This window comes from Papio anubis, chromosome 1 (genome assembly GCF_008728515.1).
Source record: "Papio anubis isolate 15944 chromosome 1, Panubis1.0, whole genome shotgun sequence".
Lineage (NCBI taxonomy): Eukaryota > Metazoa > Chordata > Mammalia > Primates > Cercopithecidae > Papio > Papio anubis.
Window position 1 is genome coordinate 99184600 of NC_044976.1, and position 23173 is coordinate 99207772.

Sequence of the window (23173 nt, forward strand, 5' to 3'; positions counted from 1 at the left end):
ACTAGGTCATCACTCTTGTTTTTTTTTTTTTTTTAATTGTACTTCTCTTGGTACAGTATTTTAGTTTACTGTCATTTTTTTGCCTTTATGTAGGGCAGTCCAGTATCCAAAAGAAAGAGTGTTGCTGCTTAGATCCTCCAAAGGGCAATGGGGCATCTGAGAGCAGACCCCTTTCCTTTGAGGGACAAAGATAGGAGGGTCTTCCCTGGACTAGGTAGGATTCTTCATTGTTGCCAGCACATCAGCCATGTGGTTTTGTTTCTTTTCAGTGGATTCCAGGGAATCTGCTTCTCCTGGACCAGCTTAAGACAAAAGAGAGTCTGCCCTGGCATTTTGTAGGGAGAGGGGCTAGAGCCTAAGGGCAGAATGGAGGCCCAGGGTGGGTTCTCCTCATTTGTCATTTGTGAATGTGTTCTTTAGTTGTCATGAAGAATGAATCTGGTATAAGGAAGGAAGCCTAACAGCACCTGATGAGAAAAGTTTTCAAACTCTCCCCTGACTACCAACTCATGAGATTGATTTGAGCCACACAATATATTGTACTGCATTTGCTAATAAACCTTTTCCTCCTACAGGCTCTTATGACCTGGTATATCTTATAGGATCAATCCCCTAATAAATATAAGGCTTGTTATATTTATGTCTGTGTATCTTATTCAGTATTCCAGGAGGCCAAAGTCCTTTTCCATATAGCTTTTTAGTTTCTTAATTCTGTAATTTAATGTAAATATGTTTTGAATAATGTTAACTATTTTTGTTGAATTTGAAGGCTATGTATTAATCACTGAGAATTTTATAGTTTATATGTTCTATCTCTCATAGTCCTAAAAATGCCCCAGACTTTTGTACAATGGCCACAGAGACAAAATAAAAGAAGATTAGTTTAGACAAAAAATAATACGGTTTACATTTTAGTAAATTTTTTCAGACCTGTATTGCCTGTCTGGACCTTTCCCCCTTCTTCCCTCTCCCCGAGTCTGGGCTCCCATGCAGTTTCCCGTACCCTAATCCAATCCATTATCTCTCATCAGGCCACTTAAACGTGTCCCTCCCCTGAGTCTTGACCTCCAATTCATTCTCACAATGATCGATGGGAGGAAATATATGCAACATATACAAATGAGGGGGTTTTGTGGATATAAAGAACTCTTACAAATCGCCAAAATACTGTGTACACAAATAAAACAATATGGGAACCCTCCTGGCTGGTAAACATAAAAAAGGTTCCCTAGAAATGGAAGAAACACAAATTTAAATGATGACATGCTATTTATGCCTATCAAATGTATTAAAAATGGATGCAGTATTGACAAACGTTTAGGGAATAAAAAGCTCCGAAACATTGCTAGTTGGAATTTACAATGGTACAGCCTTTTTGGAGGGCAATTTGATCATGTAGAAGATGACTTTAAAAGGAATTCCACTTCTATGAATTTGTCTTAAGGCAATAATAAGAGAGTGTTCATAAACCAGGTATATATGAGAGTATGTTTGTTGAGGCTGTTTATAGTGATGAAAGACAGAGAACAGTCTAACCTAGGGTATCGGTTAAATAATAACATTAGGCATATCTAGACAATGGAATTTTATGGAGCCATAAAACGACAGAGATTTAAAAAAATGTGCCCTGAAAAACTTTCACAATATGTTTTTTAAGTTAAAAAAGTTACAAAGCAGCATATGTATATAATACAACCTCTTTTTGTAAGGAAGAAGTAGGTTGGGGGTTTTATATAGCGCAGGGAAAATTCTGGAAGACTATGTGCCAGAATGTTAATGTGTTTTGCTTTTGATTGTAAATATATAGGTGGTTTTAATATTTTTTCATGTTTACCTATACTTTATTATACATGGTACATAAAAATGTATCATAAATATATCTGCATCTCTCTATATATATATCTATATTATTTATTTATTTATTTTTTTTGAGACAGAGTCTCTGTCGCCCAGGCTGGAGTGCAGTGGTGTGATCTCAGCTCACTGCAACCTCCGCCTCCTGGGTTCAAGTGATTCTCATGCCTCAGTCTCCCAAGTAGCTGGGATTACAGGCACGTGCCACCACACCCAGCTAATTTTTATATTTTTAGCAGAGATGGGATTTCACTATGTGGGCCGGGCTGGTCTTGAACTCCTTACCTCATGTGATCCACCTGCCTTGGCCTCCCAAAGTGCTGGCATTACAGGCATGAGCCACCATGCCTAGCCAAATACTTTTTTTTTTTTTTTTTAAAAGAAAAAACACCCCTGCCCTTGTCGTCACCACCACAGCCGCTCGCCTGAGAGGAGCTGGGGGAGAACGGTGGCCCACGAGGCTCGTTGCAGACAATGCGGCGGCTCCTGTGAGGGTGTTTAAGTAAACTTGAGGGGAGGAAGTAAAAGTATGTTGAATCTGGGTAGTTAAGTGCATGGCTGTGTATTGTAGTATTTTTGTTGTTTTCTGATTTTGAAATGTATTATAATTTACAGAAATATTTGACCTTTAAGATTCACAATAGAATGAGAGAAAAATACATGTAAAGTAATTATAATTTAAAGTGTACTATTATTTAATTTTCTGTTTAACTGTATATCTTTTAAAATGCTTTTATTCTTTTCAAGCAATATATGATTACAGCTTAAAAAATATCAACTAGTGTTGAATTCTAGCAACAAAAAATATCAGTCTCCTCTCTCACCTTTCTGTATCTGTGGACCCACTTCCAAAGGGGGAAACCTCTAGGAAAATTATACTAATATTTTTAGTGCCATTTTTCTATTATAAATACCTTGCTTATGTTGCCGTTTTTTAATTGATCAATTTTGGACATTTTTCTATTGCCTCCTGGTTGTTGTAGACACGATGCAGCTCTTCTGTCTCACTGTCACCACTACTCCCAATATAACTATACTTGTTAGATCAAATAATGTGCACATTATTACTGTGTAAATATTGTTCATGGTTGAGCTTAGTGGTACCCTATGACTGTTTTCTTTTTTGATACTCTCTTTGTTTGTCCTAGACCTAATTGCCTTTTTTTATTTGCGTAGTTTTCTATGCATTTAGGAAAAGATAATGCTTTAAAAAGTTGTGCCAAACCATGTTAAATTTTTTTGAAATCTCAACACAGCAAAATTCCATTCTAATTCCATTCTTTTCCTGAAGACATTTCTCCCTTCTAACTTGGACTGGTTGTTCTTAGCCCTCGTGTGTGTGTGTGTGTGTGTGTGTGTGTGTGTGTGTGTGTGTGTGTGTGTGTGTGTGAAGTCCTAGGATCAGAACTATATAGTCTGATTCTGTAACTCTTCTTCATATTCTTCAGTTAGATCCCTAATTTTATTGGATCTCATGTTATCTTTCCTTTTTTCCTGAAGAGCATATCCTGTAATAGTTTTCTCAGAAAGATTGTATGGGTAGTAAATTTTTATATCTGTTTTACTTTTATACTTACCTGAAAGGTTGAATTTTAGAATTACAGGTTGAGAATCATTTTATATTTAGAATTCTGAAGGTGTTTCTAGTGGGAAACATAAAGAGCCTCCTAGTTGGAGGAACAACCAGTATTCCTGGTTTTCAAAATCCTGCAAAAGCACCCGGTTGACAATGAAACTGATTGTGGTAAGGATTCTGTCAGCTCCTAGAAGCTTTCTTGGCCATTCTCATGAGGGCCTATATGCTTTTTGGCCTCACCTCATATTTGGGACACTCTGGCTCTGTGCTAAGTAACTGGTAACCTCCCAGCACGTTGAGTGCTTACTGCAGCCTGGTGAAGCTAAGCCCACCTTCTCAGGTGCACTATCCCACTAGCAAGCCTAGCTGTCAGACCTTCCTGATTCCTGTTCTTGCAGACTTCCTTTGATGGTAGTAAGTTCCTCCCCCGTTGGGGTTGTATGAATAGAATTGAAGGGTAAAACTGATTCCTGGAGATTTTTTAGAAGTGCAACTTGAGACTCTAAGAGAACCCTCTGTCATGAAGACTCCATGATCCTGTGACTATTGAGCTGGTATTCTTCTTGGGCAGGACGCCCTTTCCTGGGGTCTTGGGCTGTGTCACTTGTACCCATTCTTTAAGGGATTGCCTCTAGGAAGCTTTTGTCCTTATTCTTTCTTTCCCACTGGCCTTGTGCTTTGCATTTCCTTATTTCTTTTTTAAACTCAGAGATGTGATAGTGAGATTTGGTCTTTTTACTCAGGACATGCCTACTGAGTCCCAGGGTTACCTGTGGAACCCAACATAGGTGGCAGGGAGTGAGGAGGTATTGCGATCAGAAATGACTCAAATGTGACTGATGGAAGTATATTTTTCATCAAACAAGAGTTCTAGTTTTAAATAAGGGAGGGGACTCTTATGGCTGGGAGGGATTTTAGCAAATTCAAGCACTTTGATTTTTCAGTTGAGGAAAAAAGGCAAAATACAGTCTTCACTGGTGCAATGACAGTGTGCTGTGGCATATATTTTAGAAAGAACATTGCATCTTGGGACGAGAAATCTAATTTTGAAATCATACGAAGGTCATTAAGAGTTTATGGGAGCTTGGGCAGTATTCCTAACTTCCATGAGTGTGTCCTTTCTTCATCAATAAATTAAGGGTATCAGTGTCTCCCCCTACATCAGCGCTGTTGAAGAGACTAGCATTTGAAGAGACTAGCCTGGTACTTCTATTTTTCAAACAATAAAGACTTACTTCAGAAGGAAAGATCTAGTGAACAAGGTCCTTTAAATCCTTCTGAAAAGAACTTGTGTGCTTTTAATAGTGTTAAAATAATTACTGTGTTAATAACTTACTGTATAGATATCCTAAAGTATTTTTATCTTGTATTTTTGTAAACAAGTTGTGGAATTTGCAGTGATGGCTCCTGGTAGTATCTAAAAATATGTTTGTACTGCATCTGTGGGCCCTTCTGTATCTAGGCTATATTCCAATGCACGATTGTGTCTGCAGGAGAGAGTCTCTCCTCTGTTGGGGTCCGTTGTAACAAACAGCTCCTTTTATATTCTCCCACATCTATTCCCATGCTTCTTTGATTTGGAATTTGACTTGTTGCCTGTTGAACTGTCAAATAGTTGAGTATTCTTTTGTGTAAACTTCGACAATGCTGATTCATAGTACCTCTAGTGACTTAATCTATATTAAGATAATCTGTATAAAATGTATCTATATATGTAATCTATTAAGAAACCTATATAAAGCCAAATTTTGACCTTTCTATGGAATGGGTATTTTTTTCCAGAATAACTTAGAAGATGATGAAGATGTGGAAATGAAAAATGGTATAACCCAGGGAGACAAACTACGTGCCTTAAAAAGTCAGAGACAGCCACGTACCTCACCATCCTGTGCATTTAGGTAGATCTGTTTTAAACACTTCAGTTCATAGTGTGCTCCCCTTTGTGAATAGAACATTTAATCTTCTCTTTAATCTGTAATCTTCTCTTTTGAATTTTGTTCTACAAATTCTAAGTTTACTATTTCGTGTTGTTTATTAATTATTTTATCACTGTTGGGAGTAGCTAAAGTTTAGAAGTTTACCAAAAGCAACTGCTGCATCTCAGTCTCTGGAATTCTACCTTAAGCTGCAAAGCAGTTATCTCTGGGACTGTTTCAAATTCTGTTTGGATTTCTCCCCTTCTGCTGTGAATGAGTTTCTTGTCCTGTGTTGGATCCTCACAGGTGTACCGAGGCTTTTGTGTTGACTCATAGTGTATGGAAAAGTATTGTATGCTAGTCTCTGGCAATCCAAGCTAAGTCCTCAGCTTTACCTTCTATTTTTGAAAATTGAATAAGCAATTCTTACCTGTGCGTGTAAAGTTGTAAGCCATCTTGACTTTGAAGTCTCAAGCTACTCACCGGAATCAATGATGGGACTTGCGTTCCGATCACAACATTTGAAACCTGCTGGTAGTTCAGATTGGGTTTAAAAAAAGGTTTTGGAATTAAAAGGTGCAAACATTTGTAAATATCATCATTTTTTAAAAATTTCAATATACTGGGTGGCAAGGCCTCAGTCCACAGATTAATATAATGGGAAGCAGCAACATTGCTTTGACTTATAAATAAGAGACACATAGCAGAAGGATGTGTTGCCGGTATGACAAACACCAAACAGATTCACAGGGAATTTAGCTTTCATGTGTCATCTGGGAGAAACTGTAGCACTGTAGTCAGATTGGGTCTTTACTGAGTTCCTGATCTAAGGAATAAAGGTTCATATTGCTCAAAGATGAGGTTATCATTTTCTGCAGTATTGTGAGAAAAGGGGATAGCAAGCCTGGTTCTGGGTAATCTAGGATCCATTTGCAAGGTTTCTCCCTTTTGCTAATTTAATATTTTTACTGGTTTGATACCATTTGATGTGCCTTGTGGTCTTTGTGAAAACATGTGGCCTGGTGATATGTGAGCATCTGTCTTCGATTTCCGCAGGTCGGATGATGCAAAAGGACACCCAAGAGCAGTGTCCCAGCCTTTCAGGTACTGCCAATGAGGTTCAATGTCTAGTAGCTTATAAATATATGCTTCCTTTTAGCCATGTTTCCCAAGTCTCAAACATGAAAATCAACTGTACACAGCTTTTTGATTTTTAAATTGCTTCCTTTCTCTTCCATATTGTTTATGCCTTATTTTTAATGCTCACCATGAAAAGGATTTTTTTTTTTTTTTTGCTGGTATGCCCACAGGGCTGTGTGGTGGTGGTAGAGACATCAATGTGTTTTGTGCTCTTAGCCCATTGTGGGGGTCTCTCAGAAACTACAGGTGCTCTGCGTCTTTCCTTTCGATCTAGTGATAGATCTAGCTTAAATTGTTTCCATTTTTATTTGTCCTCTTCCCCTCTGTTTTTTCCCAATCAGCATGCATTTGTTCTCCTCCTTTATTTTCTAGTCTTATTTTCTTCTCTACCTTCCTTTTGAAGAGAGAACACTAGTTTTGTTCTGTGGAAAAATGTCCCCTGAAACCTCCTGGAGTGGTACCACTATCCGGTGTGGCACTCGGTGAGAGCAGTAGAGATGTTTGGTCAAGAGTGTTGATGAAATAGGGGAAAGAAGCTCTTCACCTGCTGGTTCTTATTCATTCTTAGGTTTAGGACTGTTTAGTGAGGGCAGTTCTAAGAGGGCTCAAGCTTCCGGAGCTTCTGGAGAAGCTTGAATCGCTTCTTGGTCGAATTTTTCCCGTAGAAAAATCGCTTCTTGGTAGAATTTTATTTTGAAGGCAAAACATGAGCTTAAGCTGCTGTTTGGAGGGTGGATAATGAAGGAAAGAGTCTACAAGTGAATAAGCTTTTCTCTAGCAGAGAGGAAAACAGAGTTCAGCTACATTAAATGATTTATCTAGGATCAAATAGATTTGATATTCAGATTATGACTGGGCCCTGGCTATCCAGATTTGGGTGTTTTTCCTTTTTGTCCACTTGGCAAATATTTATTGAGCACCTGCTCAGAATCCAGCATTGTGCTAGCCACTGGGAATTGAAATGAGAGAGGTGTCTTTGCCCTCAAGGAGCTTATATCAAGTAACGGAGATAGACAAATATCAGATGATGCAATATGGTGTAAGAGCTACGATTTACTATGAGAATATATGTTGAAACGTATATTGCTTGGGAACTCAGAGAAGGCTTGCTTGATGAGGTAACAGCGGATTGGACCATTAAAGGCTAAGTGTGATAGGAGTGGGTCAAATGGACATGGAAGATAAGAGGTAGAGGATGGGAAGGAGATGAGTAAATGCCCTGGCAGGGAAAATAGCCTGTGCACACTGGACAAATGTGTGGACGCTACCGATTCAGGGAACTCAAGGCATTTTTGTGTAGCTGGAATAGAGATGTCCAATGCGAGAGCATGGAAAGAAGGACCTGTCCAGGTTTTGGAGGGGTTGCATAAGCCAAGCCAAAGAGTTTCTATAGGCTTATGGGCACAGAGGAAAGATGAAATGATTTAAACAGTGAAGTGACATGATTCACTGAAGGCTATTCACAATTCGAATTGTTTAGGAAAAAGATTAAAAGATGCCACTCATAGTCAAGGGTAAGAAATAAAGATGGCCTCACCTAGGGTAGTTGCAGGGTGGAAAGGAGAGGATGGATTTGAAATATAAGAAATGGAATCTAAGGTTGTGCTGAGGAATGAATACCAGTGGCGAAAAAGGGCAGTGACCCAAGAAGACAGGATCATGGCTAAGAGCAGGACTTTGACTCCTGGGTTTGAATCCCAGGTCTGCTGTTCACTAACTGAGTGACTGGATGAGGAACTTCTCCTCTGCGTTTCTGTTTCCTCGCTTGTAAAGTAAGGGCAGCAATATTAGCTCCTTCATAGGGTTGTTGTGAGGACAAGCTGAGCTGACATCTTTAAGGTTCTCAGAACAGTACCTGGCAGAGTTAGCGCTGTGTCAGTGTTGGCTGCCGCTGCTGTCATCACTATTAGGACCTGTCATGGTATCTTTAAGATTGATTAATTTATCTTGTCCTAGCTAGTTGCTGAATGTTTAAGATAAGACTACTTTATGGTGACACTTTGCCATTTTTCTCCACAAAGATTAAGTTCATCCCTGCAAGGATCGGCACCTACCTTGAAGACATCAAAAATGGCACTGTCCTCTTCAGCGACAGCCAAGAGGATCAACAGAACTTCTTTGTCTTCAGGTGCCACTGTAAGAAGGTAATTTTTCTCTCCCTCTTCCAAGGTGCTGGTTTGAGGTAAAGGAAGCTTGCAGCAGGCAATGAGTTTGGCTGCAGTTTTGTCAGAGCAGGGGATAAGGGAGAAGAGAAACCACAGAAGACCCTGTGATCTTCTGGGGCTTCCGTTCCTGTCTTGGAAGGCAGGAGACAAGGCTGTGGAGGCAGTGGTACAGAGTGTGCTCTTCTTCTAGTGAGTCTGCAGCTGGCTTAGTGTGATCCAGAAAATGGAGTTCAGTTGCATATACAAATGGTATTGTCATTTCTCAGTTGACATGTATAGGCAGGGGAGAACTAACCAAAATGGGTAGGGATGTTTGATGTAGTCATATGATTGAATATGTACTTAAGTCTGCTTTTAATGCTCCCCTTACATGGCCCTTTTCCTTTGCTTCCCACCCCAGGGTAAATAAAACTCCCTGATGTTCTGTTTCGAGATCTATAGTCAAAGTGTTTTAGCCAGTTTCTTGGGTCCTAGTTAACTGCTTTTGACAAAGAAACTTGATATGTATAAGTCAAGGCTACATATTATCATAACACCAAGGGTGGTGAAGAAGCCATCTTGACATCATTCACATTGATCAGTATTGTCTTCATCATGTTCCCCTAATGTCATGAGTATGTTTTAGAAACATGAGCTCTGTGTGAGTGTACACTGTTGTCTGTTTTTTCCCTCCTCACTTGTGTTTTCCATTCAGCTTTTCCATAAACTCCCGGCTAGCCAGTTCTCTAGGGAACTTGAATGCTGCAACAGACGATCCAGAAAACAAAAAGACCTCCTCATCCTCTAAGGCAGGCTTCACAGCCAGCCCGTTTACCAACCTCTTGAATGGCAGCTCCCAGCCGACTACCAGAAATTACCCTGAGCTCAACAACAATCAGTACAACAGAAGCAGCAGCAGCAACGGGGGCAACCTGAACAGCCCCCCAGGCCCCCACAGCGCCAAGACAGAGGAGCACACCACCATCCTCCGACCCTCCTACACCGGGCTTTCTTCTTCTTCAGCGAGATTCCTGAGCCGTTCTATCCCTGTAAGTTCGCAGACACCACCTCCTGGTCCTCAGAACCCTGAATGCAACTTCTGTGCCTTGCCTTCCCAGCCAAGGCTGCTACCAAAGAAATTTAATAGCGCCAAGGAAGCCTTCTGAGCGATGCCTTCCCTCTGTGCTGTGAAACTGTCTATGCACTACATTCTGCTAGCTCCTCTTCAAGTAAACGCCACGTTTCAACTGGGTTTTCTTCCTTCTTTTTCTTCCTACCCTGCACTCCTTTATAAGTGGTTTCTCTTAAAAAGGAAATAGCTTTCATTCTTTTGATTATGGACATTGTTGACTTCAGTTACTTTTCAGTTGTGTTTCCAATCACTCTGAATATCTGGTGCAAAGCCAGGAGCTGATTCATACAGTGGATAGCATTTGCTGGGGGTGTGCTGGTTTGGGAAATTATGGCTTTTTCCACATCATTTATCAGTGAATGAATTTTGGAGTATTGACATGTGGAAGGTGCTGAATGAACACTATCTTCCTAGAACTAAGCATTAGGCCCTTGAATATTTCACCCCCTGCAAGGAACTGACCCAGAATAAAATAAGTGGCAAGTGGAAGATGTTTCTAAGAAGGGCTTATAGGTAGGTACCTGGGATGCAAGTGGAGGAGCAAGCAGAGTATCAGGAAGGTGTTTAAAAGTAGCCAGCACTCTTCTAGAGAAAGGTGGGAAGACCTCCAAACACATCTTACCAGTGAGATCTCTATTTAGGTTACCAAGCTCTCTTTAACAATCAGCAATACCTGGTAAGGTAAACTCTGTTGGTTAACTCCTATTATAAATTACTTTAATCACCTGTTTTGATTGCCTCTAGGGGTATTGAGATCTATAGGAATGTGAGTTTTGACTTGAGAGTAACAAGGACAAATAGGAAGCAGAAATCAATCCTGTGTATTAAGGAGATACGAAGCATGGTTTGCAACACTGATTGTACTCAGGGCTTAAGCAAGCCCTGGGTATCTTGGAAGGCTCTGGCCTGGCATCCCTTCATACTCTCTATTCTTGAAACATTTCCTCAGCCATCATCTAGGGAGTGGTTGCTTCTGTAGAGAAGAGGGGAGGAGGAAAGGTGCTGCTGGCAGTGTGCTGCGTATGGTCCACTCAGCAAAACAGGAGCCCCATGGTTCATCCTTAATGACATTCACTTTCTTTAGTTGGCAGTTTAGAAACCATGAGGATGGGCCAGGAGCAGTGGCTCATGCCTATAATCCCAGCACTTTGGGAGGCCAAGGTTGGTGGATCACCTGAGGTTGGGAGTTCGAGACCAGCCCGGCCAACATGGTGAGACCCCGTCTCTACTAAAAACTCGAAATTAGTGGGGCGTGGTGGTGCGCGCCTATAATCCCAGCTACTCAGAAAACTGAGGAAGGAGGATCCCTTAGAACCCAGGAGGCAGAGGCTGCAGTGAGCCAATATCGCGCTACAGCACTTCGGCCTGGGTGACAGAGTGAGACTGTCTCAAAAAAAAAAAAAAAAGGAAAAAGAAACCATGAGGATGAGGATGTTTTCTAACATGAGAATGCAGTGTGCGTGTTTATGTGTGTGTGTATGTGTTCATGTTTGGGTGCATTAGATTCATTACCGCTCTTATCCCTACCTCAGACCTCTTTTAAAATTTGTTCCCACTCTGTCGACTCTCAACCCATTCCCTAAGAGGAGCCTAGCGTATCTGATGTTCCCTGTCCAATTTTACAGGCATGAGCCCCCGTGCTTGGCCTTGGCATTAGTTTAGATTCCTTTACAGATTAGGGTCCCAGGAAACTGCCAGCCATCTACCCCTTAATCTGATGCTGATCCCACTATATGAATTGGGTGTATAGGTATCATAAAAACTTAAATCCATGTAACTAAGGATTAGATGTAAAAAGATAATATATTTACATTTTCCTAACTATATGTATAAATCATATACTTTCCAGCATTCGTTGAGCTCAGTCAGCGTTTTCACATACTGACTGTGGATCAGCCTCTTTTTTTGGATCAGAATGCAGATCTTTCCATTTTCAGAAAAAGTGCTAGAGATATATAGATAATCATACAGTCACGTGCTGCCTAATGATGTTTTGGTCAATAACAGAGCACATATACAATGGTGGTCCCGTAAGATTATAATGGAGCTGAAAAATTCCTATTGCCTGGTGATGTCATAACCCTCATAGGGTTATAACTGCAGTACTCATGTGTTTGTGGTGATGCTGGTGTAAACAGATCTACTGTGCTGCAGCCATATAAAAGTCTAGCAGTATAATTATGTACAGTGCATAATACTTGATAATAAATACCCGTTACTGGCTTATGTATTTACTATACTATACTTTATATCATTATTTTAGAGTATACACCTTCTCCTTATTAAAAAAACAAGTTAACTGTAAGCCTCAGGCAAGTCCTTCAGGATGTATTCCAGAAGAAGGCATTGTTGTTAGAAATGACAGCTCCGTGTGTTACTGCCCCTAAGACCTTCCAGTGGGACAAGATGTGGAGGGGAAGACAGCGATATTGATGATCCTGACCTGGTGTAGGCCCAGGCTGATGTGTGTGTTTGTGTCTTCATTTTAAACAAAAATTTAGAAAGTAAATACTAAAAATATTTAAAATAAAAAAATAGGATAAGGATGTAAAGGAAGAAAATATTTTTGTATAGTTATACATACAATGTTTATTTTAAACTAAGTGTTAATTTCAAGTGATTGGGAGTTGATAAAAAATTAAACAATAGTAAACTAAGTATTATTACAAAAGAGTCAAAAGTTAAAACAATTAAAAAGTTTATAAAATAAAAATGTTACAGTAAGCTAAGGTTAATTGACTATTGATAAAGAAAAATTTTTAATGCAGATTTGGTATAGTATTTAAGTGTACAGCATTTATAAAGTCTACAGTAGTGTTTGGTAATGTCCTGTGCCTTCACATTCAGTCACCACTCACCCACTGTCTCACCCAGAGCAACTTCCAGTCCTGCAAGCTCTATCCATGGTAAGTGCCCTTTACAGGTGTGCAATTTTTAGATCTTTCATACCATATTTTTACTGTTTATTTTCTATGTTTAGGTATGTTTAGACACACATACTTACCATTGTGTTATAGTTGCCTGCAATATTCAGTACAGTAACATGCTGTACAGGTTTGCAGCCTAGAAGCAGTAGGCTATACCATTTAGCTCAGGTGTGTAGCAGGCTCTACGGCTTAGGTTTGTATAGGTGCACTCTGTCATGCGCACACAACAATGAAATTGCCGAAGGATACATTTTCAGAGTGTATCCTTGTCATTAAGTGACACATGACTGTGTAAATAGATTACATACGTAAAGGTATTGTATAATCCACACTTATAGCTGAATGCCAGTAGCATTGGTAGCTTGACAAGAATAATGTTCTACTTTTTTGTTTTCCTCTTTGCTGGTAGAACCATGGCGGCATTCTTTAGACAATTGTTAATCTCCCCTAATGATGTTTACGTAACTTGATTTGGGTCTCATTCCATATTTTGTTATTTCTTTTCACTTCTCCTCCTCCTCGTCCCTCTTCTGGCTAGAATAGAGTGATTTTTAAATAATTGAATTTAAGAAATAGTCTGTGTGGGCAGTTGCTGCCACTTCACTTCTCCTCTCTCCTAAATTTATCATCTTATTGTAAAGAAAAGCATTTATAAATAGAATTATCAACACAACATTTTCCTCCCTCTCACCCTCCCTGGAAGTAAGCAGCAGCAGGTCTTTGCAGCAGACCCTCCCCTCTTTAACTTTGCTTAGAAAACCTCCTGTGAGAGGGAAAGCTCCAAGTCCTACTTCTGCTGACTTGTGGTCAAAAAGCTAAATTCTGATGAAAATTCCCATTTTGTGTGGAATAAGGAGATTATGAGTTATTTTTGTTTATGGTCCAGTGCAGCTTGTCTAGTTATACTGGGTTTATTGTCTAAATAAGATCATCCTTCTAGTTCTAGTACTTCTGAAGATGTGAGATTAAAAGCCTTGAAGAACTAGAAAAATCACTCAATAAAAATGTTTTAAAATTCTTAGGTAGGAAAATGAAGGCTGCATGGCAATATCCTCCCAGAACCTTTAAGAAAGACCCAGAAACTCTTAGGGGATGGGGTGATGGGTATTTAGAGGGAATCTAATATTTTAAAAGCTACAATTAGCATCTCTTTTGAAAGCTGCAATTGCTCACTCACTTTTTGCAGCAGTTCAGCCCCCAGAAAAATGTAAAAATGATTTCCTTATTCTGTCATTAAATCGTTTAACACAGAAAACAAGAACAAATGTTAAGGATTCCTTATGGTTGTGACAGAATGCTGAGGAACAGTCAGATTTTATTTTTATTCATTTGTCCTCTTTTGCTAGTCTTGTAGTTTCTACTGCCCTGTGCAATGCACACACAAGGTTACATTTTTGTTGACCCACTTACTGTCAAAAATGAGTTTCACTCCCTGACACTGAGAGGAGTTTTCAAATGCTTAAGAAATGAGGGACATGTGATTATGGTGTAGGTGGGGTGGAAGTATTTTATTAAATTGAAATTACTTGTGGTATCTGTCTTGAATATTTGCTATGCTTTATTTTTATAACACTTAATCACTGGATTACTAGTCATCTACATTGACCTTACCTGACCCCCGAGTCTGAGTTAGGTCATGTTGCTTCTCCCATAAGCCTCTCTACATCCCGCCTTGGTCTAAATCAGAATACTCTTTTTCAATCGGAATTTGCACCATCCAGTAGACTATATGCTTTGTGAGGGCAGGGATGGTGCCTCTGGTTTTCATAGTTATATGCCCTGTGCATGGCATATATTAGGCACTCATTAAGTATTTGTTGATTAGATAAAAGGATGGATGGATAAATGAATGAATGCTCTATAGCTTTAATAATAAAACTATACAATAAGTAAAACTTGTTATAGCCTGTAATAAGCTTTGTTATGCACTTTTCTATCTTAATCTTCAAACATTTGCAGGGATATTCTCATAGTGAAGGTTGTAGGTAATGTCAGTGGTGCTGTTCATTGTCTCGGAATTTTTCCTTTCTTCTCCATTCAGTTGCTTCCTTATCCCTATTGTGTTTGAGTCTTTTATGAGCTTCCTAACTTGTCTCTTTCCACCTTTAATTCCGACTTTAAAGTAGGATTGGCAGACTTTTTCTGTAAAGGGCCAGATAGTAAAGATTTTTAGCTTTGTGTCCCAACTATTCAACTCAATATATAAACGAAAGGTGTGGCTATGTTAAATAAAACTTTATTAACAAAAATAGGTGGTCGGTTGCATTTGGATAGTGAGTTGCAGTTTGCCAACCCCTGCTTTAAAGCATTGCCAGATAAGATATGTAGATTTCAACATCTTATTTCCCTGTTCAGAAATGACCAGTGGTCCCCTAGTGCTAGAATATAAATACTGACTTTCTTTGCTGAGCTTTCAGGCCCTCTGTACTGCATTTCTGTAGTATTGTATCTTTGCACCAGCATTTACCTTGCTTATTCTCTTGTCCTCTTCTCCCACTATGTTCATGCCTACTGCGAGTCTTTAGGAAGCCCTTTCTTGGAAGCTCCCTGCCCTCCTTATCAATTTCTCATCTTTAAATAAAGACATATATTACCTTCCATGTCTTCTGTGAAGCTCTCCCCAATAAATGGAATCCACCCTATCATTAACACTTTATTTTATCATGTATGCTATTACATACATGAACATCTATATTTGTTTACATATTGTCTGTGTATGTAAGAATTATCTACAAATTTAAACTTCCTTTTTTAGACATTTCAAAAAATTCTTTTATAGTTCATGGTTTCTAACACAGTACTGGTCACAGGTGGGAATTAAAAATTAAAATACTCATTTGGTTGAAAGTTGAAAGCAAAATGGAAATGAAATATTGTGTGCTTCCTACTTTCCCTTAGCATTCTTATATGACAGTTGAAGTTGGCTTAAATGTAGTTCTTTTTTCTAGTGTCAGTAGCATTTTTATACTCAGTTGGTTAATGCTGCCCTTTGGTTATGAAGACTGTGTGGATGTTTTCTATCTCAAATTTGACCAATGTAAGAACAACCTTGGTAGCCTATGAATAGGTTAAGTTCTTCTGTGTTCTAACACCAGGCAGAATACGTACGTATTTTAAGGAATTGTTGGTCCTTAAAGTAGGACCTGGAATGAGGTCAAAATATTAGAATCTAGCTTTATAAAATAACCAGTTTGATGAAAATCTGAGTGATTGGCAGTGCACTAAAGCACGGTTCATTTTTACTTTGGAATAATGTTGGTGCTGACAGTGATAAACTCCTTATTGATTGTGTGAATATCCATTCCCAGTAAAGTGCTAAGACTTTCTAGTGGTACGTAGTAGTGTTTCCTGATGTCAATTTGTTGTCTTTTCCCTCTGCCTATTCTCCATTTTAAAAATTGGTCATCTTGTCCTGATTTTAAATATGACATTTTTATTAGTCTGCTTTTGTTGCTATTAAGAAATACCTGAGGCTGGGTAATTTATAAAGAAAAATAGTTTATTTAGCTCACAGTTCTGTGGGCTGTACAAGCATGGCACCAGTAATCCGCTTGGCTTCGCGTGAGTCCTCAGGAAGCTTACAATCATGGTGGAAGGCAAAAGGGGATCTTGCGTATCACATGGCAGGAGGGAACAAGAGAGAGGGAGGATGTGCGAGGCTCTTTTAAGCCACCAGATCTCAGGTGAACTCATAGAGTGAGAACTCACTCGTTACTGGGAGGACAGAACCAAGCCATTCATGAGGGATCCACTCCCATGACCCAGGTACCTCCTACTAGGCCCACCTCCAACACTGGAGTCACATTTCAACAGGACATTTGGAGGGGATAAAACATCCAAACCATATCAATATTCATTTATTAATTCATATTAATATTATTAAATATTAACTAAGTGTTAATATTTATTACAGTTAAAGATTAGTACTAGCTTTCTATTCTTTTGTTGTATATTTACGTTGCTGTGGTTTTTCATCCTTCGTCTTTGTTGTGGCATTACTTTAGATTTGATGTAATTTTTCAGCTAAGGGATACTAACTATATATCAAGAACATGAGCTCAATCTCAATATTGAACCACACCTTTGGCATTCATTCAATATTGCGATTTTTTTTCTCTTCCCAAGCGGACCTGAGAATGTTACTTGACAAAGCATCAAATCGTTACGAGGTCAGCATGGTTCAGATGATGCCTTTACATTTGCATATAAGCTATTTATATGTTTGCAGTATTTGTAGATACATGTTAACTATAATTTAAGTTTTCAGTGTTAAATAGTGGTTTATGTTAATTTTCTGTATAAAGCCTGTCAGCTATTTTTGACTCTACTTTTGAAAAGACTTGAAAACATAAAACTTGCTTTAAGTGATAAGGTTGATCAGAAATATATAATAGGTGAGGATTAATTTATATTCTCAATGTATTAGAGTTATGAATCACCTTGGTCGTTCAGCTTCATTTTATACTTTCTTATGTAGTGTCAATAATACTACTAGGTCAATAGAAAAGAGTCTTATTTTAATCTTGTGTCTTATTTTTTTGGCTAGGAGTAAAAGAAAGCAAGTGCTTTTTATATACCTATAAAAGCTGGCTGGGTGCAGTGGCTCACACTATAATCCTAGCACTTTAGCAGGCTAAGGCAGGAGGATCACCTGAGGTCAGGAGTTTGAGAACAGCCTAGGCAATACAGAGAGACCTCATATCTTAAAAACTGAAATTAAATGAAATGGAAGCTTATCCAGTTAATAAAGCTATAGCTAATATTTATGTAAGTGTCTACCATGAGCCCAGTATTTTTTTGGTAGAGCAAGGTAAGACAAATACATACAAGCCATTGTCCTCCACTAGATTAAAAACTTCATGCAGGCATCTTCTGGTGGAATTGATTGCTCTTGTTTTTCTGGTCCTTTCTGTTTTTGCACTGCTGCCAGAATCCACTTAAAATACCAGTTTCCTAATGTAAGTCTTTGTTTAACAGCTTCTGTGGCTGAAGAATAAAACCAATTATTATAAGATTTTTCCTCTTTTTTTCCTGAAATTCTGTAGTTTCACCAAAATATAGCTATATACAGATTCATTATAATTTATCTTGCCTGGCGTCAGTGTGTACTTTCAATCTTAGGGCTGCATGTTTAGTTATGGAAAATTCTCAGCCATCATTCTTTTTTTTTTTTTTTTTTTTTTGTAGAGAGTGTCTTGCTATGTTGCTCAGGTTGATCTCAAACTCCTGACCTCAAGCGATCCTCCTGCTTTGGGGTCCCAAATTGCTGGGATTACAGGCTTGAGCCACCACACCCGGCTCCACTATCTTTTTGGATGTTGCTTTACTGCCTTTCCCCTTATTTTCTCCTTTTGCAATAGCCCCACAATTTTTTTATATTTTTTATTTATTCATTTATTTATTTTTTTAGAAGGAGTCTCACTCTTGTTACCCAGGCTGGAGTGCAATCTCAGCCCACTGCAACCTCCACCTCTCAGGTTCTTCACCTCCCAGGTTCAAGTGACTCTCCTGCCTCAGCTTCCTGAGTAGCTGGGACTACAGGTGCATGCCACCACGCCTGGCTAATTTTTGTATTTTTAGTAGAGATGGGGTTTTGCCATGTTAGCCAGGATAGTCTCAAACTCCTTACCTCAGTGATCTGCCTGCCTCGGCCTCCCAAAGTGCTGGGATTACAGGCATAAGCCACTGCACCCAGCCAATAGCCCCCAAAACTTATAGTGGAGCCTTTCAATCTGTCGTTAATATTTCTTACCTTCTTTTTATATTTTTCAGTTCCTAAGCTGTAGTTGTATTCTGATTGAATTCCTCCTATTATTTTTCAATTCATGAATTTTCTTTAATGTCAGTTCTGGAGTATATCCCCCAATCCACTGACTTTTGATTTCAGGGGCTATATCTTTCCTTTCCAGCATTTCTAATTTGATCCTTATGATAGCCATCTGTTCTAATTTGGGCCCGCCTGTTTTTGTTTTATGGCTTCTTATTCTTTTTATGTGTGTGTGTGTGTGTGTGTGTGTGTGTGTGTGTGTGTGTATTTTTTTATTTTCACCTGGAGTATCTCAGGTGATAAGGCATTTTGATATTGCCTTGTTATTTGCATTTCACCCCGTTAGAGTTTGCCTTGTGATTGCAGACTTTGTCAGTTCTCATAATGTTCATTTTCCTTGTGTGTTAGGGAATTTTGGTTCGTAGTTTCAGAGTGCATGGGAGTTTTTGTGTGTTTCTCTCCTCTCTCTGTTTTTCACTCCTCATCTGCTGACCTTCTTGTTGGCTCTACCTGATCATCTAGGCCTTTGGGTTGGGTTTAGAAAGAGACCTTAATGACCCAGGCTTCCATCTCTTGGTGAGCTCCTCCCAGGCTTGCTTCTCAGGCAGGGATGTGGCTCCACCTTAGCCCTGGCCCGAGAGCAATGGTCCCAATTTCTCTCAGCCTCCTTCCCCATGTGGGAGAGCCTGACTCCACCCCTGATTTCAGGCCAGGGACTTTTCACCTATGTACCCACATGAATGGAACACCTAGCCACCTCTGCAGGCTTCCAGCTGTGTAGCCAGAGTCCTACCACTGTCTTGATTGTTTCTGGGCCACAAAGGTGTTGATCTTGCTTTTTAATTTCTGCTGTGCCCTTTATTTCTTCTTCATCTTTAAAAATATTTAATACATGCATACAGAGGGTAGTTTGGAGTGTACCATCTTGACATTAAGTAGGTCCAGTCTCTGCAGCTTGCTGTTCAGTGCCTTTTTCAGCTTTCCCCAACCAGCTTTCCAAACTCATTTCCCTCCACTCCTGAGCATGAACCTTCTGCTTCTACCAGGCAGTTTCTTACGTCCTGGAATGTGTGCGGCTCTTCCTACCTCTGTGTTTTTCTTACATGTTAGGTCCCCAACTTGGTCTCCCGTCCTCCCTCCCTTTGCTTCTCACCTCCTTTCCATCAGGAGTTGGCCTAAGTCCAACCTCCTCCTCTGTGAAGCCTTCCTTAACCTCACCAGACCATGGCAATCCTGACGTTTTTTGAAGTCTTTCTGTTTGTATTGGTTATTGGCCTTCCTCATCCCTCTTTCGTATTGAGAGTCACCTATCTTGTGGATGTGGGCCTTGAATCCCCACTGAATTCCTTGATTGAGGTTAGAAAATGTCTTTTATTTTTGTTATCTCTGAAGCATCTGGCATTGAGCTATGCTTACCTGTTTGATTGTAGGTGTACTCAGTCCATACTTGCACCTTTTCTAATATTATGTAGGTCTCTGTTTCTTCCAAAAATTTGAATTTTACTGTGTGCGCACGTGTGTGTCAGATCTTTAACTTAGAAAGGCATATTTTTATTGCAACTCCCTCTTACACACACATACGCATACATGTGGATGTGCATGCATGTGCAAACAAGCACAGACACCACGTGCACATTACCTGTAAAGTCATTGGATTTGCCCGTAACAGAAACCTTTGGTAAATGACACAGGCTCTCCTTGATAGTGAATGTCTAACCAACTCAAAGGTTGATATATGTGGGAGAGAACCGTTTTTATCAGTTTAGAAATAGATATTTTTCTCTCTTGGGCAGACTGTTGTGAGTCCTTCAGCCTTCTGTTATGAAAAAGCAGTAGACTGTAAGAGAAAATCAAGAAGTCTCCATTTGAAAGTGAGCAAAATAAGATTGACCCATTCTATCTCATTTTCCTTTATTTACTCTTTAAGTACACATTACTTACTCTCTGGCAGCTCCTAAATATTTATGGTTAAGAGGGGAAAGGCTGTGTTCCCAATTCCTATTAGGAACCTCGTTTCCATGCTCTTCTGCCTTTTGCAAACATCATCCAAGGATACTTATATCTTTTTGTCCTCATCACTGTTATTACCTCCCTTCATCCCTGGAAGACTTTTGCTTTCACTTTTTAGCTGCCTAGGCACTGCCAACATTCTGGACAACTGTAACATTTTTCTAATCATTATCATCATCCACTGTTTCTTGAATACCTTCTATGTGCCTGACATGGTATTAGGCACTTTATATCCATTCTCTTACTTATTTAACCTGCTATTTACAGATGGTGAAATCAAGACTCAGAGTGGCAATAACTTGCCCAAGGTGTCACAGTGATCTTATTTTAAACTTTCTTAACTTCAGTTATCTTTATCTTTGTTCACTTGAAAATTCGTTGAGTAAACCTTCTTATTGCTTAGCACATTGCTTCTGACATCTTGAATCCTGCCAGCCTCCTGTAAACATTTTCCCCTCCTCCTAACTCTGCTCCATGACCTCTTTCTGACCCTGCCTGTTTCCCCAGCCATCTCAGTTCACCTCTTTCCTTCTGTAGCCTGCATAGTCATTTTTGCTTCCTTTTTCCAACATTCTCACTTCTACTTGGACATTCTGTAACCACTTGATTACCAGCCTCCAAAATTAGATCAATTCAACCATCTGTTGTGTCTGTTCCTCATCTCTCTCCTGTGAGCACTGTTGGAGAAAATCCCATAACTTTGCCAATTGGCTCCATCTCAAATGTGTTTCTAATCTACCCGGCCCTTCAGTGCTCCTAATTAGTTGTCTTATCCCTTTTTGGCTCTTTTTCTCTTCCCCACCTGGCTGTTCCAAAACTTTTTAACATTTTTCACCAACACAACCCCTTTGACCCTGCTTTGAAATCTGCTAAGAACATAGAATTTATCAGAAGTAATTTCCTCTAACTTGCCTCTTCTCTATCTCAAAGTTTATCTGCATCTGGACGCATCCATTTCTTCCTTCCCTTTTAAATCCAAAGAAACCCTACTGTTTTCCAATGATAACTCTACCTACCTGTGCTGTTCTTTCCAGACTCTTCCATGAAGTTGCCCTAACCACTTCCTTCCCCTTTTATATCATCAGCTTCTTCCCCTCCGTTTGCAGGTCTCCTCACCTGCAAATGTGCACATCCAAGTTGGTAGGCTGGTGGGGGCTGGGGAGGAGTCTTCCCTCCGTCCTGTCTTCCTCTCACAGTTTCTCCTTTATGGCCAAACTTGGGGAAAGAGAAGCCTGCACTGCCCCCTCCCTTGTCTCTTTGGTACTCCTCCGCTCTGTAGCTGGGAGGTGGCCCCTCATTCTGGTGAAAGTCTCTCCCACAGATTACTGCCAACTTCTTCAAGGCCAGATCTGATGGGCTGCTGTTAGTCCTTCTTCTCCTAAGCCTGCCCCTTAATGATTGTCCTTACATTGACTCTTTCTCTTTGGGTAACCTCCTGAGCATTGGATCTACACTCCCAGCTTCCTCTGGGTGTTACCTGGGATGGAGAGAGTACAGGTTCCTTCTACTGCCAGCTCCTCTTTGGTTTCCTAGCCAAATCATCTCATCTTTATTCATCTAGTCATCCAAGCTAGACATTTGGAGCCATCGTTGACACTACTTCTACCTGCCTTTCCCTCTGTCACACCAGTTACTAAGTCCTATCAAGTCCCTCTAAAATGCCTCTCTGTCCCTCCATCCTTACCACTGCTGCCCTAATTGGGGTCTTCATGAACTATTGCGTAGCCCTTTCTGTCTTCCTGTCTCTTGCCTTTAATCTCTCCTCTATACTGTTGTCAGTGTTAAATTTCGGAGACACAGAGCTAATCAAATCCTTCTCATGTTTGGCTTCATTCAGTGGCTCCACTCTGCCTACTGGGTCAAGTGTGGCTCCCCTGGCTTGGCATTCAGGGTTCTTCCCTGTCGGGCTGTGTGCCTCCCTGCCAGCCTCCTCTCCAGGAGCTCTACCTGGCATCTGACCTGCATTTTGCAAGAGTGCCATGACCTGCCTTGAGCCTGAACCTTAGCACTTGCAGTCTACTCTTCTTTCCCTTCTTTCTCTGCTTGGTTTTATATTTCTTAACCTGGCTCAGTAGTTATCTTTTTGATAAGCATTTGCGACCCATCTAAACAGAATGGCTCTTCCTGTTTCGGCTCTCCTAGGAGTGCTGACACTCTCATATTATAGTCAGTTATACATGATTCTCTCTCTCCTCTGCTTTCCTTTAAGCTTCTCTGAAACATGTTTGTTTCCTGAGGTTCCATAGTACAGTATTAAGTGCCTAATAAATATTTATTGAACTAAAAGTCGGTTAATGTATCTGGGTTTGTGAATGTTAAAGTGCTTAGGAGCCTGGGTCTCACTGTTAGGGTATGAAGCACTAACAAACAAGTTTCCACCTTTAGCTTTAATATACGGTATTCTGGGGTTGTGTATTTTTTTTTCTAGAAATGTGGCTTTACACTAAAATAAGAGAAAATAAATTTTAACTGAGTTTGCATCAATATAATTTTGGTGTTCAGATGAACTGAAAACACTCATGTAATGGTTGGCTGAGTCAAGCTGGGTGTCAACAATCTGTCATCTAACAATCGAGCTCTTTGTGATTGTTGAAAAGCATATATTAAATTTCTCCAGAAAAAAGAATCTATTAAAAATCATGTAGGAAGGTGAAAGACTATTTTATATAGCATTATAATGAACCCAAATTAGCTTGTTAAGTCTTGA

At 39.7% G+C, this 23173-nt stretch overlaps 1 protein-coding gene across 8 annotated transcripts in view; it reads left to right on the top strand.

Moving 5' to 3' along the window:
- CDC14A (cell division cycle 14A) overlaps positions 1 to 23173 on the top strand; it is a 170873-nt gene that overhangs the window by 139845 nt on the left and 7855 nt on the right. For 4 of the 8 annotated variants that reach the window (XM_021921278.1, XM_021921258.2, XM_009213707.3 and 1 more), the window contains 4 exons: positions 5213 to 5328; positions 6403 to 6450; positions 8508 to 8630; positions 9346 to 9882. In XM_021921278.1, the coding sequence (XP_021776970.1) occupies positions 5213 to 5328; positions 6403 to 6450; positions 8508 to 8630; positions 9346 to 9796 (738 nt within the window). In that variant the 3' untranslated portion in view covers positions 9797 to 9882. Of the gene's footprint in view, positions 1 to 5212; positions 5329 to 6402; positions 6451 to 8507; positions 8631 to 9345; positions 9883 to 15187; positions 16137 to 23173 lie in introns of those variants that run through there. The other 4 variants (XM_021921267.2, XM_021921270.2, XM_021921283.2 and 1 more) reach the window with 3 other exon arrangements.